This window comes from Pleurodeles waltl, chromosome 4_2, assembly GCF_031143425.1.
Source record: "Pleurodeles waltl isolate 20211129_DDA chromosome 4_2, aPleWal1.hap1.20221129, whole genome shotgun sequence".
In the NCBI taxonomy this organism is placed as follows: Eukaryota; Metazoa; Chordata; class Amphibia; order Caudata; family Salamandridae; genus Pleurodeles; species Pleurodeles waltl.
This window is the reverse complement of record NC_090443.1, coordinates 386,566,924-386,588,625: the sequence shown is the minus strand read 5'-3', so window position 1 is coordinate 386,588,625 and position 21,702 is coordinate 386,566,924. Positions and strand designations below refer to the sequence as shown.

The following is a 21,702-nucleotide window of genomic DNA, read 5'->3' as shown; positions in this document are numbered from 1 at the left end:
ATAGTGAGGGGGTGAGAGAAGCACACGGGTGATACTGGGCAACAGAGATGGCTGAAAAACACTTGCACTCCCATGAAGTAGTGAATTAAAAAGAAGTGTTTGAAAAGCAAGCAGGGGAAGTATGTATATATAAACCAGCCAATCAAAAGAGATGGTAAAGAGACTATGCTCTATGGGCAAAACGAACGCAAGATTGACCAGCTGCGACACAAATAAGAAGCAAGCAGTTGGCGGTGACATAAAAGCCAATTAATAGTAAGCAGTGAACGGGCTCCAACCTCTGCATGGTAAGCCCACATATGCCTTTAGCAACCAGTAGGCTTGATCTAAAAATGGGGGACAGGATGAGTGGACTTTTTATTATGATTTTACATGAATCCTTGTACATTCAGAGTATAGTATTTGCCCAGTGCACAGCACGCAGCCTGACGGCCCACCTACCACCACCCCAACCGAGGCCCTCCTCCAAGCGTAGCACAATGCGCACTCCATGTACATTTGTCATAGCAGTTTGTCTTAGTTGGTCTACTGGCTCTCATTCCTTGAAGCCGCCACTAGATAGCTTCTCTGGTGCTATGTGAAGCAGATAAATCAAACCCTGGAGAGAGGGAGAGTAGAGCCTGAGGACGGTGATAGCACGTGCTTGGTCTTTAGTGTGGAAGGAAGTCAACCTGAACGTAAGTGTAGCCTCCATTGTCCTATTCCAGTCCCATTTGAATCCCATAAACCATACATGAATGATAAGTTTTAAAAAACATATATCTTTATCCGTTTTGAGTAGCTAGAGGAAAGCAACCCGGGGGTACCTTAAAGTGATACTTGCGCATAATTTCTGTTTGAACGCCCTTACCACTTCATTTACCGTTTGCTTAAAACGTGAGTCCTATACTTGCAAAGAAGCTTATAGCTCAAAGGGGTCAAAGTGTATTGAAATCATTGCACGCGGTTTGTAACGCTTTGTTGTGTTAACTGGTCGCCTTTCAGCTATTTCTTACTGTATGTAGTCCAGCCACAAGGCGGTCACTGCTTTGCTCAGCAAGATAAAATCTAGGAGTGGCAAACCGGTTATCGGGGTTCTTGTCTGCAGCAAAATATAATGCAACTGAGATGCGCTGATTAGATGGTGCACACATCTTATTACGATAAGCTTTTCAGCTTCTAACAGACTTATTTTCTTGGAGTGCAACTTTTTATTTTTATTCAAACTGTTTTACTCTATAGAGTAGAAGGGATAGTATTAATAAATGTGTTTCTTTGCTTCCGTGAAATACAAAATTACTTTTGGTGAATAACGTTCAAGTAGGGTCTGCCATAGGTGTGTAGAATTCTTTACGTATCCGTTGTGTTTTATTTGGCATTTTGATTACTTTTGAATGTGTGTTAAAAAGCAAAATGAATAGACGATACCGCAGAAAGTATTGTATAATTAGCCTTTAGTCGCAGACGCTGCATAATTTAGGTTTCTTGCTGCAAATGTGTAGTCAGCACTGACATGTAATTTGTAATTCCGCAGCCGCATAATTCCAATGGCTGTATTTATAATGTGCGTATCACTCTGCCCTCCTGCTGACCTTTATAAAGGGATTTCACAATGGAATTGTTGCAGACTGACGCAGTGCGAGGGACTTGGGGAAGGGGGCAGGGTTAATATTACCGCCCATTTCCTCCTAGGTATGGCTTCGTGTGGTTTGAGGCCCCATCGCACCATTGATATCCCGCCCTCCTGTCGAATCCCCTGCCTGGAACGGAAGAGGGCGGCCTTCCATTTCCTGCTGCGTTCAGTGCGGCGCTCTGGCACACGGCTTAATGAAAGCCACCCGGCCTCATCCTATGAATGGGTGCTTTGTGTGCCACAGCATGGCCGCCCGCTGACGTCCCATCGAAAAATGCGCGCCACTCTCGTGCCATGCATACCAGTACAGCCGTTTATGTATATGTAGGGTGACGAGATCTTGAGAACAAAAAACCGGGACATTTTGCAAAAATAGGACTACAATTTTACGTGCTCCACCCCTGAATGACAGCTCTCAACAATTTAAGAACACAGAAGAGGCACTATGAAAAGAAATAATAAGTAATTTTGAAAACCATCATCATACCTTTTAGTTACATTGCTTACTTATAATATCTGCTAACTACCACATATTTGGGACATCAAAAAAAGTGTCTTTCACTGTTTTCAGTTGACCCCCTCGAAAAACCGGGACATAAACCAAATTTGCCTAATTCTGCCGGGACAAGTGAAAAACCGGGACTGTCCCGTTAAATCCAGGACGCATGGTCACCCTATATATGTAGCCCTTAATGCTAGCAGCTGACCTACTTTGAACTGTTTGTTTTCACCACGTAAACCAACCGAAGCATAAGGAAATCGTGATTTTCTCCAGGATCCCACATACTGTCGTGTGGAAGCCAAAGATTGAACTGCGAAAGTTACAAAACCGCGAGGAGTAGAAGTGTGCAAATTAGTTGCTGGTAACCTAACTGGGCTACTAATTTCAATGGCAGTGGCTAAACAACTAAACGGATTCCATGTGGTCACCTCGTACCGCCCTCGCCTGATTCTCCAGACACATCACAGTGCGCCCCCCGCGTCCTCTGGCGACACCAGAGGTGGTTGAGCCAACAAATCAACAGCGAGACCCGGCCCTGGCTCCAAGGGCCCCTGCACGAGCCGAGCCGTGAAAATATTTAAAATGCAGATCATTTAATAAGCACCATATTAGAATATAGAAGGTGTTTTGAGATTTCAAATACGTGTATTTAACACGCGGGAGCGTTTCACCTTAGTACTTCAGATTACATCACTACATTGAGAGGAATGTATTTACGTGGTTTTAAAGATGCACAGATAAACATTCCTGACTATGTCCTGTAACAATCCTGTTAGTAAACTAAGAGGCAGAGTTGTCATCCGTACTCTTAATGCAGTGCCACTGGAGTTATGCAATAGGGAATGATCAAATGATGCTGCAAGAAAATGTAAATTATGTGGCGTAATGCAGCACATTTTGTGACAGCATTACTGCATTAGTTTACCTTTATTGCACGTTACCATTGTCTGGCCGAAGGTTCAACCTCATTAGTGACAATAGAACAGCCAATTGAAAAGTGACCAGTCGACTTCTGCAAGGTGCCTTTCAATACACAGCAATATCCGTCGCTAGGTACGTTTTAGTACCTTTTGATATGTTTGAGCTCAAAACATGTTTTGTTTCTAAAATACGCATCATATTTTGGCAAATCCATAATTATGTGGACAACGCCATAACAATAGAATCGACTAATTCCTGTGGTTCTGTATGTATGGGGCCTAGATTTTTATTCTACATGAAGCAGCATTATAGGCTAGTAAAGAGAATTTTTGTATAGTGCACCTCCTGAACTCATGTATTTGAAGGTGCTAGCATATTTTTATAATTAACAAAAATAAGGGTGAGAGAAACAAAGCATAGGATCACACACTTTGGTGGAGCAGTAAAGCCGCGATTGATCCCAGATTCTCCACTTTTCCACTGAGGCACTAAATGGGTTATCTCGGACATTAATGTTTTTTCCGTAATTCTTGGGGGGCGAGATAAGGGGGGTGTTGGGGGTGATGGGCAGAACCTACTTTTTTTTAGGTAGTGTTACTTAGGCAAACCTAGCCCGAGGATTCAACAGACACAAATTACTTACATCTTTTTTGGGGCACAGAGAGCTTTGCTGGGATTCGAACCTTGTTCCTCATGTATGGTCGAGGTTTCTACCCACTAGACCACATTGCCTCAAGTTCGTTTCTTTCCTTTCGGATCATGGTTCCAAGAAGACCTTCAAGGTTCGGTCTTTGAGTGGCTCGTCCCTCTTCTAGGTGACACCTGCATTTCTGAACGAGGTCTGGCGGCAGCTCACGATAGTTATCTACTCTTTCTATTTTTACTGCTGTTTTTCTTTATTGCAGGATGAAAAGGCGTATATGCGGGTTGATTATATTGTATGTACAGCAGTCAGCTATACACACAAGTATCATTGTTACGCTACCTGTACAGGTCACCAGTACAAGCATTCAGATGTTTTGATGAATAGCGGAGCGATCTCCGGTCCCCCTGTTTCAATCATGTCGCGTGCCGTGCTAAATGTGCTCCGAAGTTGAAAGTCCCCACTCCAGTCTCGGTATCTGTGGAATAATTTACAAGACACGTTAAATAAAAGTGTTAACTGTGGTGGTGATAACATTGGGCTGCTAACTAGCCAAATGAAATGTTTTGTTACCCCTAGGTGTCTGATTGTCGGGGCCTCCGCATGGTTTTCTCTCTCCATCTCACTCGTACTTATTGATCCTTTTTTGTATCTTTCTATTGTACTATCGACCATTTTCTGTCTGACTCACTTAACTTTATTTTGTGTTCTTCCTATATCATACTGCCCCCTCCCGCTTCACTGCATCCTTTTCTCTAGCGCCTTCTCTTTTCTCTGATTTTTGTCTCACTAGCTCCCTCATTCCCCTTTGCGCCTCTATCTCTTTGCCCCTTTAATTTCCCTGCACTTTTCTGCGGTACACACAATCACTCAATTTTCTCTCTCCCGTTGTCCCTCATCTTTTGCCTCTCTTGCTTGCTTCCTCATTCTCTCCCTCCGTGCCCTCTCCCTCTCTATCTTTTCTCTTTCTCCTTGTTTTGTCTCTCGTTGTCCCTCTTTATTTGAGCTCCTTCTTTATCTGTCTCCCTTCATCTCCCACCCTCTGGTTCTTTACACGCAGTCACGCTGTGATTTCCTTTCTCTCCCTGGCTTAGACTCGTTCTCATGCTATCTCTTCCCTCCTCCGGCTAAAACAGACAAATACCGCCTGTTATGAGGGCCGAGATTAGAAGCTTCAGGTACGCTTTACATGTTTTTAAATACAGTAAAGTGAGTTTTCTTCAGAATCTATTGGTCAATAAGAATGTACCCCGCCCCGTTGCTGTGCACAAGTTTGAAGCGGAGGCAGTGCTTTAAATGGGCCGGTACTGTCCGGTACTGACTACCGGCACTTTTCTATTTTGAGCGGGAGAGTAACGACACACCTCAAGAAAAACGTAATTCTTTTAATTGGAGAGTACTGGCACTTCTCAGAAACAAGCAGGTACTCTATCACAGAGTACCTGCACTTTATTTTTTCCATTTCAAGCACTGAGCGGAGATGTGGAAGTGGGGATGTATTTAGAATTAGACTTGAGCGAGCCAGCAAATTAAGAGGGCGAGCCGAGAGTCTGACTGTGCTCAATGACCCAATGCACGAGCCGAGCCCTCAAAATGTTTGGCCGTAAACTGTACAAACAAACACCATTTAAAAGATGACTCTTCCAAAAATAAAATGTTTCTTTAACGTATAGAAGCGCTTAAACTTAGTAAATCAGGCTATATCACTTAATTGAGAGGCATTTGTATTGGTCTAGAATCAGAGTATGGTCAAGAGGGAAAACCAGGGCCATTCATAGTTTTTCTGATTTTACATTGTGCTCAGCTACTAGGTGGGTATTTATTTCCCTCCCCTGTTTTACATCAAAAGTCAAAGTTTTTAATGTCATTCTTGGCTCATTATGTTAGAGCGTGGGTGGCAGGCAGAAGCCATATTAAAGCTCGGCTCGTATAGGGAGTGCGGTTCTAATAGGACCACAAGCTGGGCCAGAGCCAGTCATGTGACTTCAAGGTCCAGTGTCTCGCCCGCCTCTAGTTAGGATGTTTAATAAATGTTTGTCCTGACAAGTGAATATTAAACATTTTTTTCTGGCGAGTCCAGTTACAAATGAATATTAATTAGAATGAAAAATCGCGCTAAAAACCTAGAAATTAATCCATAAAGTTGTTTTTATAACTCGCATGCACTTCAGTAATCCAAACTGATCTCGATCTTCAAAATGCGTTTTTGTAGTGTTGTCAGTTACTCAAAGTGAGTTAGTTTGTACATTTTTATTTGAGTCCAGAAAACGCTTTACCTGGTATAAATGTGTAATTTTGAGACGCCTTCAGTATTGTAGTCTACAGCTATTGAATTCTTAAAACATGTTCTCAGATTAATTCCCCAGTGTTTTTGCAAGAATCACAACGAAGTTTGCTTTGCGGATGTTTGGCACTTGGTGTCAAACATTTACTAAGTAGATTTTAAATTTCTGTTCCCTTTTGAGTTTTGTAATTAAGTATTTCTTTCGTATTCACGGTTTCCAATTACTTGTAGTACCTCAGATTATTGTCAAATGTGGAGGTTCTACTTTTTTTCGGCGATTTCCCAGCGATATATGTGAACGCATTTGTTTGTGGCAACTTTTCCTAGGTCACTTAGAACTGGAGATGAAAGTAGGGCAGTTTTGACCCTGACTTAATTTGTTCAGCATCCTCCACCCGAAAGTTTTCAATTATAAATGCTCCATATTTTTTTCAGGAACGCTCAAGCATCCTTTCTGAGCACACGCCCGGGTTATTCTGTCCATCTCGGTCGTGCTGGCTGCATTGAGCCAAATCTATGCACATTGGCTATTCTGTTTTTTTTTTTTTTTTTTTTTTTTTTTTTTTTTTTAGGAATTTGGTTAGAAAACAAAGCACAAGTATCATTCATTTCTAAAGACGGCTATATTATGGACATTCTTAAAATATTTCATTTCCTCTAGGGGAAGTTGTTTACATAGTTGTGGAGTTGCCATTTGTTACTAGCCACCTTATGTTTTCTCCTCTGCACCTGTCATCTAGAAAGTGTTACTCACCAATTAAACGGTTTCCTGACACGTTAATGACGGGGATTCTTAACAAAACGGTACTCGTTTTATCCTCCTCGGAAGGATGATAGATTGACTGGACCCTAACCTAAATGCGACTTCTTGGTTACATAGGCAGAGCTCTGCAGGTCCGGTTTCTAACCCCACTTCTAACCCGATCTTTCCAGCTCTTTGAGACATGAGCACTAAGATTGCACTATTTCAACTGTAACTAATACCAGCACTGCTTTTGAAGTGGTGTTGCTGTCCAGTTTAAAGCATTACAGCCCTGCTAAAAAGTACTAGTGACGTCATATTGAAAGTATAGTATCACCCTCGAAAGGACTTGTGCCACGAAAGTATAACGAGCGTGCTTAGCACTGCTGCATTGTCAAATTAAAGCTACTGCCTTCCTGTGCAAATGACATAAATTCTTATGCTCTTGGAGGACTTTTTGGGGGAGGGGCTGCAGCTCCATTTTATTCGAAGGGGGGTGTCGGTCGCCACACTTTCAGTACGGTCGTTGGGCTTGTTGCAGCGATGACAGAGCTTTACCTGCACACATCTCTGCACCCGCCGTAGCTCTGCCATGTCAGCCCATTGTCGCCTCTGTCTGTCGCTTTCATGCAGCCTAACTAATCTACAGGTCGCACGGAGACTCCGCCGTGTACTCCCATCCTAGCCGTACTGAAGCAGCAGCATGTCGGTTCCGTCGCCCTAGCCTGCTGGTACTGACCAGAGGCGTGTCTTCGATTGGTGCAGGAGGTGCAGTGACACCGGGAGGCCCTCTGAACCCGGAATGATGCTGTATTTTGTAATTCAAACAGGGCCCAGGTGTGCCCTTTTCCTTCCTAGCACCAGAGGGGACACGACACAGTGGCTTCGCCAATGGTAAACCCCTAATTATATAGCTACTATCGTATCGGCCCTGTCATGGAGCTATGTTGGTACCGTTGCTACAGGCTGACGACACTGTTTTGTGTGCTCTGTGCCACGTTTTGCTGCCTGTCGCCCCTCTCACCAACTCTTACCTGCACACGCCACCGTGCCTGGCGCAGTCAGTCCTGTGCCAGACCTTTCCAATGCCACACCTGCTGGCTCTATGGCCGGCAATCACCTGCCTTCAGTGGAGTCCTCTCTAGGCCGTGCAGCTTACCTGCGCGATCTCCGTGCTCCGACTGCCCTCGCCGCTCCTCCTGTGGTTCGCTGCCGAGCCAGCCCAGCCTAACCAATGTGCAGACTACTGTACAACTGGCAGCCTCCTGAACAGGTAGTCTGAACACTGGGCAAGCGGGGCCGGCGGGGTCTCCGCCCGGGTCCGATGGAGGTCCTTCCCGCCATTTATACAAACGTTTTCGTCCGAGGGGCGAGAAGGGACGGCGTCCCCCTCACTGCTTTCCTAACAGACTTGCAGTGCGCGCTCCGACGTGGCAGCTCAGTCTGGAACAAATTGTGGGCTTCAGGAAACGAGGGCGGGTTCGGGGCCTGCAGAGAGGACGTCACTTTGGGGGCACTGTGGGGGCGTCTGTGTGCGCCCGAATGATGGCTGGAGCGCGGAGGCCAAGGCACGCAGAGCGCTTCCAGATGTGAACGACCGGCGAGTGGGGTGGCCAACTTTCCACTATCACTTAACAGGACACAGCTCGCACGGATACTCCACAATACGTCTGTTGGGGTGTGCACATTTTTGGGATTTCATTCCACAACCACCTTCTCTAACTCATTCCCTTTTAATAGATAATACAAGTCACCCAGATGGTGGTGAGCCTGGTTGAAAACTGGAATGAGAAGTGAATCTTGGCCTTCTGTTTGAGTTAGTTGTGTGGTCTTCGCCAATAACTTGTTTAAAATTTATTTGCCGCCTCCGTTTTTTTTTTTTTTTGTTTTTTTTTGGTGTGGTAAAAAAAAAAAAAGCATTGGCAAAGCCTGTAGGTCTGCCGTGGCCACCAGTCTTTTGGCTGTGTTAATGCTTGTTTACTTTTCATAGCTTTTGCAAACGTATGCCATTTGTGCGTGTGTGTAGAAGAGGACTGTCTGAATGCCTCAAAGTAAGTATATTTTACAGATAATTTTGTATAATCAAAAGGTATAGAATGACGACAGACATAAAAACTTGCCTGGGTAATACCTCGGCTAGAGAGGGGGCACTAAACAACACCCAGTTTCATGGCATAGTCATCAGATATTATACAGTGGTAACGTTATATCCTTTCCAGCAAGAAGTACTGTGTTGCAGTTTCAGGTCTCCTACTTTACCAAAATATGTGATCCTAGGAATATTATACTCTGCCATGAGCTGACCTTGTGTGAGCAGTTTGATTCAGGCTGAGTGAAAGAAATGGCCTCCAAGAGGATATTTCCTGGGTAGACTTCTAGCATGGTTTTTCAGTCATTCAGGACTAACGTAAGATAAACACGTTCCTTATTAGCATCTCTAATAACTGGGTTGTGCAGGATCCCTCCCAGTCACAGGAACAAAAATGCATGGCGCTGACATGCACCTCCTTAACAACTCTTGTAGGGGCTGAAGAAGAGAAAGTGACACCCAGCCACTCTGCTCTTTGGGGGTAACTCAAATCCCCCTGATGAGCTTTTGTCTTACTTGTCCTGGAAACAGCAAAATGAGGGGCATTTGGCATTGGGCACTAACTCACTGCAGGCAATGAAAGGGGCAAATAGCCTAAATGTAGGACAAACTGGCAAAATTGTATCCACAAGGCTGGCCCACCTGTCTGGGAAGAGTTGGGGGTGCTGTGGAGAGCGGGAGGTGAGTTTTAGGAAGCACTAGGAGGAAAGCAAGTAGTCGTAGGTATGGGAGTCCTGGAGCATAGCATGTCTTAAGATCTGTGAAAAATTCAAGATGTGCCAGCATCACCGTGTTGCAGACCTCAAGGACGGGAGACCTCGGGTTGGAAGGTGAGGTTGGAGTACAGTTAGAGACAGGGCTGTTAGGGATTTTACATTAGTGGTAATTACAGCGCCATGCACCTTTTAAAATTTGCTTTAAGATATTGAAGCCTTATTGGATAACAGATCTCTGCCAGGGTGCACTATGGGAGTCAGGGTTTGAGTTGAAGTTGGGGTTATAGTTGGGGTAGTGAGTTGAGGATGGGGTTTGTGGAAATAGTGTTGTAGAGATTGGGTTGGCAGTGTGGTGCTGAGCTCACATTGATAAACGTTGTGGTTGGTTGGTAGGGTTAAAGTGGTGATCTTGGCTCAAGGTTGCAGGTTGAGATCGGGAGTGTGGTTGTCTTGGGTGTACTGGTGGCCTTGAAGAAGAGGATTGGGGTTATGATTATGACTCGACGTTGATGTTGCGGATTGAATTTGAGTGATAGGGTTCGAGTTGTGGATTTCAGGTAGAGTCTATGTTGAGTTTTGCAGATGAGTAGTTCGTTTTTTTGTTCTAGATGTAATTTTAAGTTTGAAGTTGCCGGCTGGAAGCAGTGTTTCGAGCTGAGATTTATGGTTGGTGTGCTGCTTGTTGGAGTTTGCTGGATGTCACTTTAAGGTTGGAGAATGTTTTTTGTGACATCATTGGCGATAGGATCAGGTTAATGGTTGGGTTAGTGGTGATTATGAAGAGGGTTATGGTTGGAGGTAGGATTTTGGTCTGTTTGATGTTGTACTTTAAGTTAGAGTAAGTCATTTAGGGCGAAATAAGGGTGGAGTTTAAATGAAGTGTCAGGGTGACCGCTCAGAGCAGAATTTGGAAGTTACTTTTAAGGATCTGGGCTAGCATTTGACAGCTAAGTTAAGGGGCTGGTTGGAGTTAGGATTGGTTAGGTTAGACTGGGTGGTGTTGGGGCATTGAGGTTTGTGACACTTACGTGTATGTGCTTGGGGGTTACCTGTTCGGTGTCAGGGTTGGTATGGTTGGTTTATGGTTGCAAATAGTCACAGCTTCCTCTGGCCAAAGACGTGGAGGAACGAAAAAGGAATTATACGTTTTGTTGCTTATAGTCTGCCCTAGTTTTCTTTCTCTTTCCCCAGCTTTGTCATTTTGACTATGGTGTGGATTATGTTACATGCATCATGACCCAGTCCTTACTGCAGCTGTTTTCGCCAGCTGTGGCATCTCCAACTAGCACTTCTTTGGATCATGCTAGACGGGACAGAGGCTTTGTCTGTGGCAAATCGTAACTGGGTGACTTTATTAAAAAAAGACAATCTAGACATTTTTAGATTCTGTCATTTAAGGAGTCTTTGGTCAGTGCTGACTGTCTCTTTACCAGCTGGTACAGGGTCTCCACCTTAACTGAGTCTGTGCTGTTAATGTACACAGTTCCTCGACAGGCTGCCAAACCTCCAAGCTGTTTTACGAGAAGTAGAGCCTGTGATCTGCAGTTTACACTGCAACATTGTAATGAATAAGCAAAGCTGCTTTACTAGGATTTAAACTATTGGATAGCACATACCACAAATATCTCTGCAGCAGGCACATGAATCCGTAAACGTGCTTACCAGATTGCTTATTCACAGATTTGTAGGTGCCCACTATTGTCGCATTACGGGAGGGGGTTTATTTGTGATTGTGTACTTCAGTGAGGGTGTTGTGTCCATGTGTTTTTTTTTCTCTGTGTTGGGACGACTAGTTAGCATGAAGGACCTACTGGGTGTGCGTAAATCTGTCCATTTGTGTGTAGTGTAGTTGCATGTTGGTTAGTGTTGAGAGGCCATACTAATGGCAGAATATGCACCGGGCAAAGGACCTAGAACAGGAGCTGTGCGCCTCACTTACTCGGGGCATGTTTATTCGGCCAAACCTTAACCATGTTTAAAAAAAAAAAAAAAAATGAAATACGCTAACAATGAAGACTGGGCTGCACATGCAGGGACTCTAGTTGGGGCTGCATGGTGATTTATGAGGGAGTCATAGGTAGGAGCTAGATCAATGAAGAATAAACCAGTCAACTTAGCAGTATTAAAGCCGAGCTACTGAAATAAAATTGCAAAATCAATGAATAGACTTAGAAACCCTGGCTCAAAATGAAACGCAGTCACTGCCTGAACAACAGTTCCATCAACTGGTATTGTGTGGTCACTTTGTGTGGGCACACATGCTCAAGGATTTCATAGAGGGAATGATGCCGTCATTGTGTGCGTCGGGTGATTGCATCGAAAAGTAAATGTCTATGTAGTGCAGTGTGTGTGAGGATCCAGCAACGGGGATAATGTGAATGTTTGTTCAACATCTGCGTACATTGGGGTCAGTGCGTGTATGATTCTGATGAAGAGCATAATGAGATCAGTAGTGTGTGTAGAATGATTCCATAGAATTGTGGTCTTTGAAAAATGATTTTATCTAAGGGTTTATTGCGGTTAGTGTGTGTGCGCGCGCAACTCTTATTAAAGGATAAATTGTGATAAATGAGTGTTGAACTGTTCCATTAAAGGGTATTATCTGGGCAGTGTGTTGGAGGCCATCAAAGAGTCTGTTGCCATCTGTGTCTGTGCACGCATTTATAGAATGAATCCATGGAAGGGCACAATACAGTGAGCGTATAATGATTGATCAGGTTGTTTAATGTGGCCATTTTATGTAAAACGATTCAATTGAAGCGTGTAACGCGATCATTGTGTGTAGAACTGCTTAGTTGAAGGGTCAATGGAAGTGTAACTTTTCGGTTGAGGTGTATAATGAGGTCAGGGCGAGTTGATGGGTATAATACTGTCAGTATGTTGTGCTTGGCTTTTCTGGTCACCAGTGGACTGCAGATCATATGAGCACAACAGTCCTGTTAAATCTTTGGGGGAACACAGAACCAATATGTCTAGCATTGAATTACCCATAGATTCATAGGCCTAGTAGAACTTTCTACATTGAGGATTGACAAAAACTGTACTGCACCCACAAATCTATGGATTATACCTACAGTGTAGAGACAATGTTATATGCCATTGCTTTAACCTTTTCATGATGCTTCTGGTTTTCTCATCCATTTATCTATTCTCTTCCATAACTCAACTTTCGTTCCTGCTCTAGGAAAAAGAAAAGAAGTATATGCTGCCTCTTGATAACCTCAAGATCCGGGATGTGGAGAAGGGTTTCATGTCTACCAAGCACATCTTCGCCATCTTTAACACAGAGCAGAGGTTAGGAGGCTAATACTATATAACCATGTGTACTTTAACGAGTGCTCTTCCTTTGATGTTTGCTTTCATATGATGGGTCTCTCTTGCTGCACTTGCATAAGATGGGACATCTTTGTTCCCTTGTTGTATTTAGTTGTGCCTGAGCGACTCTAAGAGTGCAGAAAACCTGTTTAGTGAGATGAAGGCGTCCACTCCACGTTATGCCAGGTTGTCTCAAACTTGGAAGCTTACAGTACTTGTCAGTGCTTTGAATCCAATAGGAGATGCACTGCTTTCCATTAAATAAAATTGTTTCACACAAAAGTTATTTTCTTGCTGATTAGTACAATGAGATTTTGTGAACTTGTCTTCGAGGTAATTCAGGATACCATCTTTCAGTAATGTAATCTGCATTCTGCTGAAAAATCTAATGTACAATTTAGTGCAATATGTGAACCACACTACTATACTCAAGTATCCATATTTACCTACCTATGTTTTGACCCACTTTTTGAGAAAAATGTTAATCTTTTTTTTGTGTGATATTGATATTAATTTAGAAATACTGTTTATTCTATTGCATTGCAATCACACTGCTATTGGGGCGCTGAGACTCATTAGTGGACAACTAACACATACACTGTGTACTTGATAGTAACAGTGTTGAACTTGCAGGACAGTCTGAGGGAAGTGTTTTGGTGCTATAAATTAGTGACAACATTGGTGTCCGTACCTTGTCTTCGGTCACTGTCCTTCCTCATCTCATAGGAGAAAGAGGTCTGAGAGAGAGTACATGCAATTTAGATTAATTTGTTGATTCTGCCTAATTGTGGGTCCCTGCATTACACCCATGACCAGGATTGCAGTCTGCGTTATGCCACTACACTTGAACGATAAAGGTGGGACACACAGAAGTGTACTTGGTTAGAGGCAGCCCAAATAGTTTTCCATGGGAGGCCCTCACCTGGAAAGTAATGAGGGAGTGGTGGTCAGTTGGCCTTTAGTAAATACCCTTGTTATGCTGTAATTCATGAATAGTAGGGGAGCAAAAAGTACAGGTACAGGCAACCCAAATAATTTTCTGTTGGTGGCCCCTCCCTTTCTTTGTGCAGTCATGTCCGCCCTCTTACTGAAGAAAATCAAGTTTTTCAGTTGGATACGTTTAAGCGCAAATTCCTCACCTTAGATTTATTTGCAGCAGTGCTGAAGTGTACAGCTAGTTTGCATTGTGCAGCACCTTCTAATGCGGACCGGAACTCCGCTCCACAGTTTCAGTTTCTAAACAACTCCAATCTTTTCCACAGTGTGCTATGGAACAATAATATCGCTATCGAAAATACCAGGATTTAAGCCCTGCAGCGACTTCAGGATGCAGATGTATGTCACTGACCTAAACGAGGTGTGCCTTTGGTGCCTGGGCTCAGGACACGTCTTGAGGTTTCTTGATCAGTGCACCTTCGTGCACCTAAAGGTGATTCAAGACTGGGAGGTGAAATTGTATGTCACTGAACACAAGCAGAAGTTGCGGTCTTCAAGGAGATCCTGCTTCAAGTGGCGGGACCAATCTTGGTCCTAGTTACAGTTGCATTTTCAGGACCACTCCACTGCTTGAAGTCCATAGCAACCATTAAAAACTGAAGCAGAACTCTGCCCAATCCTACTCCTCTGCTCCAAACATAAGGTGCAGTGATGTTGCCCATTCCCACTCCTCTACTCTAAAGAGAAGGTGGAATGGTGTGAGATATCATTTGGACTCCACTGATGTCACTGTCTATGGAGAAGATCACTTTTGATCCATACTCACCTAAGTTTCACAGTGCTTTAGCAACTTTTCGGTTCTCACTTCGACCAGAGTCAACAAGTCTTAGGAGAGATGACTTAGGAGATGATGGGGGTGATTTACCACCATACTGCTTTACAGGAGACTGAGCTTTGACACTTTCCTGGATACGGGTTGGTTTTCCATCCCCCACACCTGCCCTGACCACCCGCAGAGGCGAGTGCTTTGTTTACTATTTACTATTGTGATTCACCATGGAGCTGAGGTATAGGGCTTAAAACTGCTTTCAATTGAAGTCAAGACAATTTTCTAACTGAAATTAGGCAGCCTGGACAGACATCCTCTGAATGCCATTCACTGAGGCCCTGACCAACACATTACTGTGGCTTCTAGGCTAAGTCTTGTCCTTTCGCACTGGTGAACAGACAGGTAGCAACATTCCACAGGCTGGCGCCAGGCAATCCTAATATTTAACGTAACACTCAATAACAAAAAGTCAGGTGGTCCAGTCTTCCTCCAAAAAGGGAAACACAAATTCTTTTCCTGTGACCCACCCCACCCTACATATTTCAAGAGAATTAAGACATTAAGGGGGTCATTCTGACCCCGGCGGTAATTACCGCCATGGCGGAGGTTGGCGGTAGCACCGCCAACAGGCCGGCGGTGCTCCGCCGGGCATTCTGACCGCGGCGGTACAGCCACGGCCAGAAGCGGAAAGCCGGCGGTGTACCGCCGACTTTCCGCTGCCCGTCAGAATCCTCCATGGCGGCGGAGCGCGCTCCGCCGCCATGGGGATTCTGACACCCCCTACCGCCATCCTGTTCATGGCGGTTCTCCCGCCAGGAACAGGATGGCGGTAGGGGGTGGCGCGGGGCCCCTGGGGGCCCCTGCCGTGCCCATGCCAATGGCATGGGCACGGCAGGGGCCCCCGTAAGAGGGCCCCACAAAGTATTTCAGTGTCTGCCTAGCAGACACTGAAATACGCGACGGGTGCAACTGCACCCGTCGCACCTTCCCACTCCGCCGGCTCAATTCTGAGCCGGCATCCTAGTGGGAAGGTTGATTTGCCCTGGGCTGGCGGGCGGTCTTTTGGCGGCCGCCCGCCAGCCCAGGGCAAATCTCAGAATCACCGCCGCGGTCTTTTGACCACGGTGCGGTGTTCTGACGGCGGTACCTCCGCCAAGGTCAGAATGACCGCCTAAGATGTATTCATTATGCTGCCTAGCCCTGCGGTCAGTCAGCGCCAGCTGTATGTTACAGCGATATTCACCTTTGCTCCAGGACATGTCTAGCATGATCTGGGCAGCAGTTCCTGATGAATGTTGTCTCCCTGGCTCATAACTTCAAGGACACAACCAAATATGAGATACGTTGTGGACTGGACACTGACTGCTTGGGCAAAGCAGTTAGAACTAGCATGTTGCTTTGGCTACATATGTGATTGAGCTCTACGGGCTTCTCTGGAGACGTGCAAGCATCACACACGGAGGCTGTTAGATGGGCCTTGCCCCTTTGTAGCTATGCTGTCTTTAAAGCGTTTCAAAGTGGAGCAAGCCTTCTCTCCAAAGAGGCAATGCCTGTCAAAGGGCATGTCCATTAGTGAAGTCGGGAGATCGCTGGAAAACAGCGGACCACATCCTGGCATGTCTGTGCGACATCACTGGTATTGACCATCCTGCCAGTGAAATCCATGGTATCCAGCGCAGCGGAGGTAACATACATGACCACATTCTGTCGTCCTGTATCGTCTGATCCGAAGAGGGCCTACGATTCTCCCAAACTGTGTGTGTGTGTGTGTGTGTATCAGCCCAACAGACTGTATTTAATGATCGCAGTGCTTTCTGGTTGCAGTACCCTCAATCTCTTCTCCCCCTATGTCCCCCCCCCCCCCCCCCCACACGCACGCGCACACACACACACAAACACACTTTTTGCCTGTTTTTTGATGCAACTTTGACTGAAGTGAACTGGGGTCCTGTAACCAGGTCGACAGTGCCGGTGTTCCTTTCCCAAAATAAGACACCTGGTCACTTGATCCTCATGTGGCCAGACCCTTTAACACCTCTTTAAGTCTCTAATAAATGGTACCCCTGGTGCCTAGGTACTGAGGAGGGTCCCTATGAGGAGCAGCACAGTTTCAGTCACTTTAAAGGGCCCAACACCAACCTCATACAGACTGCCACTGCAGGCTGTATGACAGAGGTGTTCAAAAAAGTGAAAACACGGCATAAAGCCTTTGTGCTATGTCCCATAAAAAAAACTGCCTGTGATATTTGTAAGTCACCCCTACAGCAGGCCTTGCAGCCCTAAGGCAGGGTGCACTATATTACCTGTGTGGACATATCTGCAGGAGCAGATATGCCCCTGTTATGTCTTTGTGGATTCTTAGACATGGTAACTGAAGAGGGAAGCCATTTTAAGTACATATGCAGGACACTGGTCAGTACGAGTTCCCCAGCTACATGATGGCTTCACTGAAACTAGGGATGTTTGGTTTCAGACGTCTCGTATTAATAAACCCTCACTGATGGATTTAATAGTACCTTACAGGTGTCCCCTGAACAACCTACCAACTGCTGGTCGGCTAACCGATTAGTTCCAGCTAGCCTGCCATGAACAGACAAGGTTCTGACCCCCAAGAGTGAGAGCCTTCTCTCTGTGGAGGTTAGAACCAAAGCCTGCTCTGGGAGGGGTGTAGACACCCTTCCCAACAGGATGACTTTCAGCTCTGCATTCCAAGGCGGGAAGCTTCAAAGGAGCCCACCACCTTTGGTATGTAGATCTGGCTGTCCTCAGAAAGAGATACTGACACCCCCCGCCCCCGATGCCCATTTGCCCATTTCGCACCCAGGCAGGCAGGAAAATTAGCTATGCAGGATGTGGGTTGCAGTTGCAGTTGCAGGCTGGACACACCCATACGGCGACCAGCGTGAAGTGAAAACTGCCTTAAGAATTCTGGCATCTTGTGTGTGGTGGAGTTGAGAATTCTGGGACAGGGTGATGCCCACTTCCCAAAAGAAGTGGTCATCTAGGGGGTGTAGTGACCCCAAGGGTACGGAGCCCATAGGCTACCTCCCTTTGCTCCCCTTAATGCCCCCCTAAATTTAGTACTGATAGGGACCCCCTGATACCAGGACCTTAGATCTTTTCTGGACACAACAGGAGTGGACAAGAAGCCTGCTGACCCGCGGAGGACAACGGACTGGGCGCCAAGCCTGCCTGCTGCACCCCAGCCTTGTGACGCAACTGACATCCCCTGCTGCTGCAGCCTTCAAGGGAGCTGCCTGTGCTTCACAAATCACCAAGAAGAATTCCCTTGGAGCAGCGGAGCTACTTCCCCTTATCTACAGCCAACCAAAGAACTGTGAGGACCCGGGACCCCAAAACCAGACGCTGGACATCACAGCTGAACCCGAGCCACCTAGTCCAAGCTGAAGAGGGCCAACGGTGTCAACGTGGTTCCCAGACCCTCTAGAGATGAAGCCCACCTTGAGGTTGACCAGTATGGACTTTCCGACGGCATCTGCAGGCTTTTTCTGCAGACCACCCCCTTTGCCACGGCTGCTTCTGTTGACTGAGATCCAACGGTCCACTGCACACGGATGCCCAATGAGACCCAATGGTGCCTGCAACCTGTTTCTGTGCACCAACCTCCACCGCCACTGGTGATGGAAACCCAATAGTCCAAACCACCTCAGCACCCGGCTACCCCAGACTGAGGAGAATGGGACCACTGATGTCCCTATGTCCCAGAGCATCACAAGACTTGAACCCCCTCGGTGGTTCACCCAGACTGGACTCTCATTCCACCCCTGCAGCATCTTTGTGACCAGTCCGATCCCCATTGACTTCCACAGGGAACCCTACGCTGAACTGCACCACTACCCCCGGCCGCCTGAGGTGGCCTGTTGGTGTGGCCTAGAACCCTGCCCTGTACTCACTGAGTCCAAAAGATTGGTCCTGTAAGTTGCTGTGAAATACCTGTTTGCAGTGTATGTTTTCTCTCCCATAGAGTAACATGGCAGCTACAGAAAAATGCAAATGTCGACTTTTGAAAACTCTATAAATTCCTATCTCAAAGTACTCACTTGATTCTAGTGATATTGGTATCTAAATTTATATAAAAGTATGTGTTATTTTTTTTTATAAATCGGTGTCCGATTTCTTTATTGAGTGTGTGTTACTGCCTGTATGTATGCCTTACATGCTTAGCACTACCCTCTGCTATGCTTGGACTCTTTACACAGTGTACCTCGTTTTGGTCCACTATATAAAGAGCCAGTTTCCTACAGCAGAGGAAATAATGTTTGCCAAAGACTTCAATCCTTTTGAATTATCTGTCCGGAGGATAGGTTGGAAATGAGTTAGGGTTCACCTTATTGATAGAGGCCTGCATAATAAGGTTCTCTAGAGGAGGTTGCTTAGTGGGATGAGCAAATTACTTCTCTTTTGTAACACTTGTTTCTGGTGGATACTCTAACTCCAGATTCCTCACTGTTAGAATATTCTCAAGCACCAGACTGGATCTGGAAGGTATAAACAGCAGTGCTTCTGCGCACCTGCGGTGAGCTCATGCTCCACATTGACCTCTTCCACCCTGGAAGTGACGACCCAAGCCACGTACAAGCGCCACGTCTGCATGTCGATGTCAGTTTCTTTTTTGACTCTGTCCACTCCCTCAGATGCGGAGCCCAACAAATATCAGAGGGACCTGTGTAGAGATTCCTGTTTCTGGAAAATACTTCTAATGGCCAATTTCTTGTCTTGAAATATTACCCAGGCATCAGACTGGATCTGGAAAATCTTGCACATTACCTCTCCACACCGGTAGGTGGTGCTGATGGCTCTGCGTCCATGTTGTCCATGCCAGCCGTGATGCACCCCAGCGTGCTGACAGCAGTCTCTCTTTCCGCACCAACAGTCGCGGATCCGGAGAGCTACCTCACTCACCTGACCAACCTTTTCTCGGCTTTTGTCGAGGTGCTTTTTTTCTTGTTTCCAGTGTGCTAAGGCTATGTCCCCTCCAAATCCTACAGGTTGTAAACCTTGTGGGTAATGTTACAGGCAGTACCTGACTGAACCCTATTTGGTATGTACTTGGGGTGCCAGGCCACAACTCCGTCTTGCTCTGACTGTTTGTTGATGCATCAGAAAACAATTTGGGAGTGAGAGATGACACTCCTCCTGGTCCTTGAGATGGTCTCAGCACCACAGACAATCTCAGGACCACTCCTGGAGCTCTTCTCACAACCAATCTCCCTCAAAGTCCAAATCGTTGTCAAGGTAAGCCCAAAAAAGTCAAACATCTGTCATCTTCACCGTGCCCCTCCAAGTCCCTGTAGGCTCCACTCCAGCACTCCACCCAGGGAGCTGATGCCAATCCCCCACCCCCTGCTACTTCACACCTCCATGAATTTCCTGGAAACTCCTGCCCAACTTACGGAGTTTTACGAGGCCGTGGCCTGCATCTTTGAGCAAACGTTTCCCTCCGGTGCGTCTTGTGGCCCACAAACACTCAGACATTAACTGCAGTTCATGGTGGGCTCAGGACATTTTCAGTTTTCTGTGCCCCTTTTTAGACACACCAGTGCTCCTCAGATGTTCACGAAAGTGATTGCATTGGTTACTGCTCATCTTTAGAGGTCCGAAGTCCTAGTCTTCCTCTACCTCGATGACTGGCTGCTAAAAGCGGGCTCACTGTAGGCAGTTGTCACCCACCTCGACAAAGCAGAACCATTTACATTAGTTGAGGTTTACTTTCAACATGCCGAAGTCACACCTGACTCCTTTTCAAATGCTCTCTTTCATAAGAGCCATTTTTGACACAGTGAGGTTTTGTGCCTACCCTCTGGCACGGAGAGCCCAGGGCATTCAGGCTATGATCCCAATGTTTCAGCCTGGGTCCTGGTTTTCAGTGAGAGTGACTCACTGGCTACTGCGTCTGATGGCCTACAACATCCTACTGGTGAAGCATGCCAGATGGATCTGAAATCCCAGTAGGCACAACACTATGGTAATCTCTCTGACCAGGTCTAGATTTCAGAGGAGACTTCAAGAGATGCAGTGGTGGTCACTGAATTGCAATCACCGGCAGACCCCTCTCCCTTCCCCTCCTGGAGTTGATTGTAGTTATCAATGCATCACTTCTGGGCTAGGGTGAGCAACTGGGAGAGGTGGAGATCCGAGAATTCTAGTCTCTGTGGAAATGTGCCGTCACATCAACCTCTTGAAGTTGCGGGCTATCTGCTTGGTGTTAAAAGCTTTCCATCAGTTCATCAAAAGGAGGTTGTGCCAGGTATTCCACTGTCATGGGGTACTGCAGCAGGCAGGGCAGGGTGGGAATCGTGGACCCCGTTTCAGATACCCTGCGCCTCCAGACACTGCTGAAGTAGCAGGTCATCTTCCTGGTCATTCAAAACCTTGTGAGGTCTCTGCATATCAACTGAACCAAAGAACATGGACTGGACAGCCAGATTTTTCATTTGATTCTCTGAGGCAAAGAATAGCAAGATAGTGCAGAAGAAAACCATCTCTAGATGGGTTGTAGTCTGCATAAAAGTCTGCTATGATTTGGCAAAAAAATAGCCTCTGGAAGGCTTGAAGGCCCACTTCACCAGGGTCAAGGCTGTGACTACTGCGTTGGCACGCTGGATGCCAGTCATCCAGATATACTAGTCAACTATGTCGGTGTCACTCCATTTCCGAAGCACTATTGTCGGGACAGTCTGGTCTGTCAAGATGAGTATTTTGCTAGCTTATCCTGCAAGACATATGATTTAAGCCAGTTCACAGTCTCTTTTGGACAGCAAGGATGACATCTACAAATTGCAGAGCGAGGTCAAAAGCAGTTAACCGCTGCTCAGTCTCCATGAATGAAGGTGCAGATTAAGCAGTTTTGGGTGTGGGGCCTTCCCATACTGCTGTGACAGAATTTCCTCCTGCACGGGTAGCCTGATCGGAGGACAGATGCTTATGTCCAGAGATTCCAGGTACTACACTTTTGTTGCGTAATTCAGAACCACTAAGATAACTTGGGTCCAGACTGTTCTGAACTTTTCGGATGGACTTCTAACTGCAGCTTCCTTACCTTTTGATTACTTTCCCAGTCATCAGTCTGGTTCTGGAAACTCCAGGTAGGTG

At 46.0% G+C, this 21,702-nt stretch overlaps 1 protein-coding gene across 4 annotated transcripts in view; it reads left to right on the top strand.

The window, feature by feature from the left end:
- The window catches only part of DNM2 (dynamin 2), a 658,491-nt gene that overhangs the window by 438,537 nt on the left and 198,252 nt on the right, over positions 1 to 21,702 (top strand). For all 4 annotated transcript variants that reach the window (XM_069231533.1, XM_069231530.1, XM_069231531.1 and 1 more), the window contains exon 15: positions 12,694 to 12,803. In XM_069231533.1, the coding sequence (XP_069087634.1) occupies positions 12,694 to 12,803 (110 nt within the window). The remainder of the gene's footprint in view (positions 1 to 12,693; positions 12,804 to 21,702) is intronic.